At 41.6% G+C, this 11,225-nt stretch overlaps 1 protein-coding gene across 2 annotated transcripts; it reads left to right on the forward strand.

Annotated features, from left to right (window-relative positions):
• Positions 1-448: 448 nt before the first annotated feature.
• Positions 449-8,152, forward strand: LOC121541522 (arrestin domain-containing protein 3). 2 transcript variants are annotated; one of them, XM_041850591.2, is made up of 8 exons: positions 449-1,101; positions 4,900-4,981; positions 5,129-5,276; positions 5,400-5,502; positions 5,803-6,059; positions 6,422-6,566; positions 6,723-6,877; positions 6,973-8,152. In XM_041850591.2, exons 1-8 carry the CDS (start codon positions 822-824, stop codon positions 7,084-7,086), a joined length of 1,284 nt encoding a protein of 427 aa, XP_041706525.1. In that variant the 5' UTR covers positions 449-821; the 3' UTR covers positions 7,087-8,152. The 2 variants fall into 2 exon arrangements, with proteins under 2 accessions (XP_041706525.1, XP_041706526.1); XM_041850592.1 differs by lacking the exon at positions 449-1,101 and adding an exon at positions 4,088-4,191.
• The last annotated feature ends 3,073 nt before the right edge of the window (positions 8,153-11,225 follow it).

Genomic DNA, 11,225 nt, shown 5'->3' on the forward strand with positions numbered 1-11,225 from the left:
CATATTGTACAAATTGCAATTCGTCACATATCATACAAATTGCAATTTGTAACATATCATGCGAAATGGATGATGGAGATCCACAAATTAATACACACCATAGGAAACATCACATATCATACTAATCGGCATACCCCGGATTTACTTTACTATGTTACATCTACACCTGAGTCCAGGTTGCAGCATGGGCATTCCAAGTCTTTTCGATGATCCGGATATTTTGGCTCCATTCACCTAAAAGAGCTGTTCAGTTGGCTCCCAAACGGCTCTTCGTTCAGTAGTGCTTAAAAATGTATAAAAAAAAACATGAAAAATAGCAAATGTCTAAACTGTGAGTTCAAATACATTTTTAACTGACGAAATTAGCTCGCTGTTGTTGTTTTTTTACACACCGCAAAAATCTAGTGTGGACCAGAATGAGGCGCTCTCGTCACTAGGACCTATTGTTCCTTCAATGAGGAATTACCACCTTCAGACAATGTTTTTATACTGTATCTACAGATAATCGTTTGCATAGCTGTAGGCCTATGCAAATCAGGGAGCCAAATGAACGGCTCTTTCACACATGCGATTCGGTTCCCGACGTTCACTAACGACCCATCACTAGCTCATACTAGAAAGCAGAGGACACATTAGAAAGGATCACACTAGGAGGATGCCAGCTATCAGCCGCTGCTACCGCTGACACCCATACGAACCGCCAGCGAGAGGACCACTGACCCAGCCCGCAGGGCGCAGCCTCTATGCGGGGCAATAGAGGGGCCGTGGGCGGTGTGTGTGCGGATTCCTTATGATATCTTAGACGCTCTTTTTCTAACACCATGGTGCTGGGCAAGGTGAAGACTTTAGCCGTCTGCTTCGACTGTCTCAACGACAACAACGTCCCAGTTTACTCCGGTGGTGATTCGGTCTCGGGGAGGGTGATCATCGAAGTCGCGGGCGAGGTTCGCGTCAAAACGCTGAACATAACCGCCAGAGGAGTAGCCAAGGTGCGGTGGACCGAGTCTCGCAACGCTGGGGCCAACACTGCCTACACTCAGAATTACACCGAGGAGGTGGAATACTTAAACTATAGCGACACGTTAATAGGAGAGGAGAGAGGTAAGGGACAACCACATCATAATTACCACTCATTCTCACAGAGATGTGCTGCAACATTTTGAGGGTAGGCTATATGGATAGGGCAGGCCTAGTTCAGGTTGTTCTGAAATAAATAGATAACCTAGAATTGGAACATGGTTATAAATCATCTGATTCCTGCCATGTTAGGGAACTCTGCAGTGCCATTGCTGTGGTTATAGGCTACGCCATTTGTAAGTTACGAGTGATGATGGGTTCAATTTCACATAAACTGCATAACACACACATCATACATTGATTGGAACAAATGACAGATGTCATTATGTGTGCCCAGTTGATGGGTTCTCTCAGTCAGGTGGGATAGTGGTCCTGATGCGACCAGATAGTCATGGTGCAATGCATAGGTTTTCCTCATCCAATTTAGGCTGTTTAATAACGCATGATGCGACATAAATATTTGATTCATGTATGTTTTATTATGACACATTACAATTTATGTAGATTCTACCGTAGTTGTGCTTTATTCACATTTAATAGTCATAACAAGTTGTTAACGCCGTCTCTGCGTTTTATGTGGTGGGGGAAGAAACCTCAGAATTTAGTCCAAATTGGACATGATTGGGCCAATCTAACCGAAAGCGGTTTAAGTTGGAATATTTTCGACGTTTATTACTGTTTTCGTTGTATCATTTAATCAGAAACATTCTTTCGCTGATGACATCCTGAAGTTTACTCCCTTTGTTAGAAGCGGTTCAAACCTGTTCACAAACTGGCTGAGAGGAGGCGGCGCACCGGGGGAGAAAAACCTCTGTCGCCTCTAATTGGTCTAAACTCCCACGTGAATATAGGATGACGTCATTCCTTCTAAGGAAATTACAATTCTAAAGCATGCAACTTGTCTTCAATTTGCTGTTGTTACGTTTCCATAGTGTACTGTAAAACTATATATATATATATATATATATATATATATATATACATAGCCTAAAAAATACGTAGGCCTATCCAACACATCTCTCATAAAGTAACAGATATGTTACATCAACAGTTACTATATTTTAAGAAATGTATCATTGCAGTGACCAAAGATTTAGAGTAGTACCCTACTAGGCTACTGAGGTTCAGTTTCAGTCTATAACAACAGTCCCAGTGAGATTTGCATAATAGCTGTTCTAGTGGTACATGTAAACTGATACAGTTAGGATTTATTTAGCATCTTTACTGGGCATAACAACACCAAGAGATAGGCTTAAAAAATCCCATAGTTAGAATACACCCGTAGTAAAAATACACTCTTGACATAAGATAGCAATACAAACATATATGCCAGAGTAAGTCCTATCTCATATCTCATAATTATGACAGTAAATGCACCTCTGTGTGGGCAAATCAGGATCTTGTTGCCAGGGTAATGTCTGAGAGCTGAAGACATATTTTCTCGAGAACATTTTATCCACCACAATATGACATCACCAAGACCTCCAGCAGAAGACTGGTTGCCTTCTCAGCAACTGGCAACCTAACCTATCGGCACCCTAAATTCAGAATAGGCTTTATGAAAACAATGTTAATCAGTAGGGTTTATTACAGATGTAGGATCTTCATTTGATCACCCTCTTGAAGGAGGACTTTCCTGCAATGCAGGAAATTTTTTACTTTGAGTGTATTTGAGGTTTAAAAGGGCCTCTGAAGTTTGTAATTTTCACTTCGAAATTTCAGATTTGCTTTTCCCTTGCAAAAATTTTATCAACCCCTACACAAATGTCCATTAATTATAATCCACATAATAATTCACATTTCCTGTTGCTGCAGGATTGTTTTCAGCTGTAGCAAACTGGCTCAAATTAAGATCCTAAATCTGTATGTAGCTGGCTGGTAAATGATGTCATGTATGTGCTGATTATCTGTTTACCTCAGAGGTGGGCAACAGCTTTGAACCTGGAAAGCAACATGTTGTGCAGGCTTTTGTTCCAGGCCCGCACTAACTCACCTGATTTAACTAATAGGGGTCTAAATAGCACATATGTGGGATCTTAATTTGATCACCCTGTTGCAGGAGAACTTTCCTGCAATGCAGGACATTTAAAACTTGTAGTGTATTTGAGGTAAAAAGGCTTCTGAAGTTTGTAATTTCCATTTTGAAATTTCAGACTTGATTTTCCCTTAATCCTGACAAAAATGTCCATTAATTATAATCCACATAATAATTCACATTTCCTGTTGCAGCATGATTACTTTCCTGCTGTAGCAATCTGGCTCAAATTAAGATCCTACATCTATAGACCATGATTAGTTGACCCAGGTGTGTTAGTGCTGGGCTGGAACAAAAGCCTACACACCATGTAGCTTTTCCAGGACCAAAGCTGCCTGCCGGCTACACTGCTTTTATCTCACTTGCTGTTGAAGTACAGTGCATTCGGAAAGTATTCAGACCCCTTCACTTTTTTCAAAATTTTCACATCTTATTCTAAGATGGATTCAATAAATGTTTTTCCTCATCAATCTACACACAATACCCCATAATGACAAAGCGAAAACAGGTTTTTAGAAATTTTAGCAAATGTTTATTAGTTTATGATCTGTACGTTTTTTATGTTTTCCTAGTTTTTTTTGCACTGTAATAACCCTCATTGATGCTGTGTGTTGATTGATTGATTGCCTCTGATGAATTTGTAAAATAAAATATGCTGTTGGTTTTTAATAAAGATGCGTAAATGTACCTGCTCTCGAGTCCCTCTTTATTTATCTGAAATACTACAGTCTATCTCTGCTGTCTCTCTTTTACTGCTGAATGGCATGAGGGTTTTTGGTGAAATCTCTCTCCCTCTCTGTCTCTCCCTCTCTGTCTCTCTGTCTCTCCCTCCCTAACTCTTTATCTCTCTACCTCCCTTTCTCTTTCTCTCTTTCCCTCCTCCCTATATATTGCTCCCTGTCTCTTTTTCTCTTTCTCTCTGTCTCTCCATTCTCCCATATTACAGAACACATGGTCATTCATAAAGGGCCTTAGTCGAGGGGCGGGACCAGGTTAGCTTTGCTCCAATGGGAGGCTGAGTAGTAATGTTGCGTTGGAGGATCCGGCTGAAAATCCACTGCTCATTCTGGTTCATACCGGTATGCCCCTGCTCTCCTCACTCTGCCGGTGTGACTTGACAGCCACACAGCCACACACACACACAATGTTCTCTACACACACATTTACATTTTACATTTTAGTCATTTAGCAGACGCTCTTATCCAGAGCGACTTACAGTTAAACACAATGTTCTCTGCTGACAAAGATAACATGCGGGAGTGCTGAGGTGGCAGGAAACAGATCTATATTAAGATCAAAGATTCACACGTCAACATAAACATTAATAAATAACATTTAGATTGAGGAAGTGAAAGGAGATTCATGTTTTCTCTGCCTGGATGTGTCTTTGTGTCACTGCCCTGTACTATATGAAGTGTTCATGGATTAAATTAAATGACATTTTGTATTTCATGCATTGATGACATGACATAATGGGTAATATTGAAATGAAGTACCATGACTGGGTTGTATGTGCTATAAAGCATTTATTATGTGTAAGTTTGTGTGGTCATGTTTCTTAAAGTATTTTTTATGTGTGGTTATGTGTCGTAGAGCATTTATTACTGGGTTTAGTATCTTGGTGTTGACTTGGACTGAGGCACTTGAACGCACTAGGCAACTTGAAATCACAACATGATACAATGAAATTAAATGGTGGGTGCGTGTCTATGTGTGTGTATACAGTGTGTGTACACTGTGGTGTGTGTCAGGTATGGTATTTGGAATCTTGTTCTCCTGTGTTTCAGATGAGGACAGTCCAGAGGAGACCCTGACTGTTCTCAACACAGGATTACACGAGTTCGCTTTCAGCTTCCTGCTACCACAGATGTACGTAACAGATGTAGACACACAAAGCTATAACAGCCATAACATAAAATCCAAAAACCCAAATATGGAATCATATCTAAAGATAGACCTGTAAGAAGTCTAATCCTATAAACCCATTTCCTCTCTCCCCTCCTCCCCCTCTCTCAGGCCGCTAGCCACGTCGTTTGAAGGGAAGCATGGCAGTGTGAGGTACTGGGTGAGAGCAGAGCTCTACAGACCATGGCTGCTGCCTGTCAGAGTCAAGAAAGAGTTCACTGTCTTTGAACACATTGACATCAACACACCACTGCTACTGGTGAGGAACACACACACACACACACACACACACACACACACACACACACACACACACACACACACACACACATAAATACAAGTTGTCACACACAATTTGTGACTGTGCCATTTCTGTGTATAGGCCCCTCAAGCTGGCACTAAGGACAAGACCCTGTGTTGCTGGTTCTGTGCCTCGGGACCCATCTCACTCAGCGCCAAAATAGAGAGGAAAGGATACACACCAGGTGAGAAACACACACACACACACACACACACACGTTGATTGGCTAATGATGATTTCCACTCAATCTAACCACACACTGCTCTGAATGTTTCACAACACAACATACTCAAACACCAGAGGGAACTTACAGCACTGCAGATATGCATACACAGGCACGCATCCGCGCACGCACACGCACGCACACACACACACACACACACACACACACACACACACACACACACACACACACACACACACACACGCCCCATACCCACATCTCCCCCATCTCACAGTATTTTCTCCTATCCTCCTCTCTTAGGTGAGTCCCTACAGATCTTTGCGGAGGTGGAGAACTGTTCATCCAGGGTGGTGGTGCCCAAGGCAGCGCTGTGCCAGACCCAGACCTACTTCGCTAAGGGCAAGGCTCGGCAGCTCCAGCAGCAGGTGGCAGCCCTGCGTGGGGACACCCTACCCCAGGGGAAGAGCCAGAGCTGGGACGGAAAATTGCTCCACATACCCCCAGTCTCCCCATCCATCCTGGACTGTCCACTCATCAGAGTGGAGTACTCACTGGTGGTGAGGAATGATAATAAACATAGTATAGTTTATATGGTAATACATGTGTTAATATGGTAGAATAGGAAATAAGTGTTGTCAGTCAAATTACCTCCTAAAATCTAACCGGTTTAGCAGGTACTTTCCAGTCATGTACAGTACTGTAAAAGTTATAGTATATCAAAATGTGGGCTGTAAATAAGATAATATCTCTCTCTCTCTCTCTCGCTCTCTCTCTCTCTCTCTCTCTCTCTCTCTCTCTCTCTCTCTCTCTCTCTCTCTCTCTCTCTCTCTCTCTCTCTCTCTCTCTCTCTCTCTCTCTCTCTCTCTCTCTCTCTCTCTCTCTCTCTCTCTCTCTCTCTCTCTCTCTCTCTCTCTCTCAGGTGTATGTGGACATCCCTGGGGGGTTGAACCTGTCTCTGTCGTTGCCGTTGGTGATCGGGACCATCCCCCTCCACGCATTCGCCAGTCGAACCAGCAGCATCAGCAGCTACTGTAGTACCATCAGCTGGCCAGAGAGACCTGAGGGTACGACATACACGTGTGTGTGTGTGTGTGTGTGTACTGTGTGAGGAGTGTGTGTGTGTTTCCAGTTAACCATGCTCTGTGCGTGTTTGTGTGTATTGTGTGTGTTGTTTGTCTGTGTTCTCCCATGTTAATTCCATGCTGTGTGTGTATTCACAGCTCCCCCCAGCTACAGTGACCTGGCGGTGACAGAGGAGCAGAGGCGGGGCTGTCTGGAGCGCCGTGAGGGGTCAGAGGTCAACGAAGAGGACCAGGAAACGCTGCAAGCTTACATCACAGAGTTCAGATACCAGCCCCCACCGCTCTACTCTGAGGTACAATCACGCACACGCACACACACCACGCATGCACGCACACGCACAGTATTGTAGGTCAAACTAGCCTAATCTTCTCTCTCTATGTTTCTCAGCTTGACCCTAACCCAGAGCCGGGCTGTGGAGGTCAGGAGACCCGACCCCTGACCCTGTCGCTGAGGACAACACTGACCTGCTCAGAGCAGACAGGCAACTACACCTACAGATGAATCCAACATGGCCACCGCTATAGCCCCCCTACTGGAGCCAGTCACCTACAGATGGATCCAACATGGCCACTGCTACAGCCCCCTAAAGCGGACCAACATGGCCGTCTCATCCTTAGTTTCCTCAGGATGGGGTCCATGGATGTTAACATATACAGGGATGTCAGCTGCGAGAGACACTGTGTGGAGAGGCCAGGAGACGCCTCAGTCTGACCAACATGGCGGTTCTCTGCTGGTCAGGATGAACAGATAGTGCCTAGACCCAGCTTCGGATACATATGACCATTACATGGCACATCTAAGACTAGAAAGGAGAGAAGAAGAAGAAAAGCGAGAATCCACTGTTGGACTGTTGGAAACAGTGGTCAGGAATCTCCTCCAGCCTCAGAGTGAATTTTGCACATGCCTTTCTCGCTGTTTGTCTACTTAACTTCCACAGCTTTTCTTCCTCAACGCTCATATATGCTGCAACACGTCCGTTGTGTTCTTAACACCATTACTACGTAACCAGAAACAGCACCGAACACAGACTCTTTTAGTATAAATTAAGAAACAAATGAAAATATATGTTTTTAGAGATGTGTTAATGTGTCTTGGGTTTCTTGAATGGGGAATGTCGTACATGGTGAAATGACTAGTGTGTGACAGACACAGGTGAAGCACTCACTCACACTCTCTGTCTTTCTGGTGTCTTTCCTCACTAAACCCTCCACAGATACAGTACCCTACAAAGCACTTGTTTGAATGTAGTATATTGACATTTGACAAACAGAGAGAGAAGCTCTGTATTACATAAGAGGGAGAGGAACAGACAGTTGTAAAAAAAATACAAATAAAATACATTTTAAATGTTTACAGGTCAATTGTGGTTTTGAAAAGAAGATCAATCCAACTGAGATTGTAATTCAAAGATTATCTCTACTTCCAAACTGATACAAAGTGCAAAATATTTTTGTATTTGTTGTTTTTCTATGTTTGTGTACGTGACACTATTATTGCCATTACTGAAATTAATGCAATCACGCTCTTCCTTTGTAAGAAATAAAGAAGCCTTTTTGTAGAAACTGTTTGAGCTGTGTACGCCTTAGTTCAGTGGAGTATTAGCAGGGTTATTGGGACCCACTATCACTGTGTCTACACTACAGCAGGGTTTGAAGAGAGCTGTCTGTTCCATCTGCCTCTCATGGGCTCTCTCTCCCTCCCTCTCTTCCCCTCTCTCCCTCTATCCTCTCTCTTTCCATTCCAATGTCTGAGAGACAGACAGGACAAGGAAAAATTGTCTCCTCCAACACGCTCTTTCTCTCTCTTTCTCGCTCTCTCACGCACACATACATATACACACACAGAGCTCTACAGGCAGACAATATGAAACAGACATGCGTCATGAGTTCCTGGAATGTTCACATTTGTAAGCATTCAAATCAGCCTAGTAGTAGTTTACCGCACATACACACACACACATACACACGTGCGCACACACACACACACAAAGAGAACAGATGTTGGCTAAGGCTCATGTGAACTACTAACCTAGTTCCTCTCTGTGGTCTGGACACAGTATTGTGGACATATTCTGTAGTTTAATCTCTGACACTACAACTCATCTGATCTCTCTCTCTATCCATCCCTTGTTTGCGCTTCTCTCGAGCCCCATTTTCTAACATGGATCCTTTGGTTTTGTCCCGATCTTGTCCACCTTCTGATTGTGCCCACATTTTCAGACAGGTGTAGACGATTAAAATACACTGTCTGGAAATCTTACAAGTGTAGACAGATCTGGACAGTGAAACCATTTAAATCATCATGATCCCACCTTCTAAAATCATTGATAGGTGGCACCATTGAGTTATTGCATCAATATGTGTCTTAAAATAAATACATATTATTTTGAAAGAATAGCTGTCAAATAGGAGGGACCAGGAAATCTGATCACAATGCGGACACAGTGGATGGATATGAAACACATGAAACACATTTTAATACCATGTGTAGACATATTTCGGAAAATGTGGACAAAATCAGAATGTTTTTTTTTTTAAGCTCTAAACTAAGGGTACTAAGCTAACATATGGAATTGTTTTAAGATGGTAATACCATGGATTATTTAGCTATTTGATTTGGAATTTTAGGAGCCCTTTAGGTATCCCATATTTATTTTATTTTATTATTTGACCAAATATAGAATTTGTCCTTTACTACTATAGCCCATAGAAACGCATTGAATAACACATTCAAAAATGGCAAAAAACACAGTCAAAAAATTATTAATAAGAAATAAGGTTTTGAAGTGTCTGTCCTATATCTAGGAGATATAAGAAAGCTCAGGAAATATGTATATATTTTTTGGACACATATTTAACTCCTTATTTTTGTTGGCACAAAACTACCTCCATACTTCCATTTGTTTCTATGGGTTACCTTCAGATGCGTTTGTCGCTCAAACAGTTCGGACGCCACAGACAGAAGTTGGCACATCAGCGTTACTGACTTCAGACGAGTCCAACACATACCGTTATAGCTTGGCCACCTTCCACTGCAGATGTGGAATGCCAACATAGGCGGATACGGTTGATTGAGACGCAGTCCATGCAAAAAACCTGATATCGCTGGCTTAAACTAACAGATTTTGATGGGGATTTTTTGTTATATTAGATCCATGACATAGTGTCATACTTAATTATACCAACAGAAAATAAAGTTAGCTACAGAATACGGAGAATGAACAGAGTGCATCTTCAAGACCCGAAATGTATTAATAAATATGTAAATACAAATAAATAATAAATAAAATGTAGAGAAAATCTTTACAAGGTAAATAAGAAAATAAAAACGTCTGAACTTAAGCAGGAATATGATCTTTTACTTTTGAAGAGAGCCAACAACTACAGGTTAAACTCAAATAAAGCATACTATTTCATAGCAAATAAACCAGGTAAACATCTTGTAGCCCTCACAAAACTATTTTTAAAGATACAAATGTGTCAATTAGAAACATCAATGTGATTAATGACCATTTTAAAAGTTTCTATGAAAATCTGTATAAATCAGAATTAAACAATAGTTGTGACAATACAATAACAACAAAGCTCATAAGCTTCCCAGACTTGATACATATCAATAAAACAAACAAATACAAGAACACAGTTTAATACAATATGCAAAAAAACTATATATAGATTTATCAATAATGTCTGTTGATGCCGAAAAGGCTTTCGACCGTATTGAATGGTCTTTTCTATTCAAAACTTTCGAAGCTTTTAACTTTCCAGCTGAAATAATACATTTTATAAAAATAGTATATAAATGTCCTAAAGCAAAAATATACACAAATAATACATTATCTGATGAAATTGCTTTAGAAAGGGGTACAAGACAGGGATGTCCTCTCTCCCCCTCCTGTTTGCACTGGCAATTTAACCTCTTGCAGAAAGAATTAGACAGGACCCAAAAGTAACTACAGTGGCTTGCGAAAGTATTCACCCCCCTTGCCATTTTTCCTATTTTGTTGCCTTACAACCTGGAATTAAAATGGATTTTTGGGGGGTTTGTATCATTTGATTTACACAACATGCCTACCACTTTGAAGATGCAAAATATTTTTTATAGTGAAACAAACAAGAAATAAGACAGAAAAACAGAAAACTAGAGTGTGCATAACTATTCACCCCCTCCAAAGTCAATACTTTGTAGAGACACCTTTTGCAGCAATTACAGCTGCAAGTCTCTTGGGGTATGTCTCTATAAGCTTGGCACATCTAGCCACTGGGATTTTTGCCCATTCTTCAAGGCAAAACTGCTCCAGCTCCTTCAAGTTGGATGGGTTCCGCTGGTGTACAGCAATTTTTAAGTCATACCACAGATTCTTAATTGTATGAGGTCTGGACTTTCCAAGACATTTAAATCTTTCCCCTTAAACCACTCAAGTGTTCCTTTAGCAGTATGCTTAGGGTCATTGTCCTGCTGGAAGGTGAACCTCAGTCCCAGTCTCAAATCTCTGGAAGACTGAAACAGGTTTTCCTCAAGAATTTCCCTGTATTTAGCGCCATCCATCATTCCTTCAATTCTGACCAGTTTTCCAGTCCCTGCCGATGAAAAACATCCCCACAGCATGATGCTGCCACAACCATGCTTCACTGTAGGAA

This window comes from Coregonus clupeaformis, chromosome 27 (genome assembly GCF_020615455.1).
Source record: "Coregonus clupeaformis isolate EN_2021a chromosome 27, ASM2061545v1, whole genome shotgun sequence".
Taxonomy (NCBI): Eukaryota; Metazoa; Chordata; class Actinopteri; order Salmoniformes; family Salmonidae; genus Coregonus; species Coregonus clupeaformis.

What these genes read in the sequence shown, in the direction of transcription:
- LOC121541522 (XM_041850591.2), top strand. Translation starts at nt 822, where the DNA reads ATGGTGCTGGGCAAGGTGAAGACTTTAGCCGTCTGCTTCGACTGTCTC. An exon ending in GTTAATAGGAGAGGAGAGAG is followed by an intron (nt 1,102 to 4,899) that starts GTAAGGGACAAC and finishes CCTGTGTTTCAG; the next exon opens with ATGAGGACAGTCCAGAGGAG. An exon ending in GAGTGGAGTACTCACTGGTG is followed by an intron (nt 6,060 to 6,421) that starts GTGAGGAATGAT and finishes TCTCTCTCTCAG; the next exon opens with GTGTATGTGGACATCCCTGG.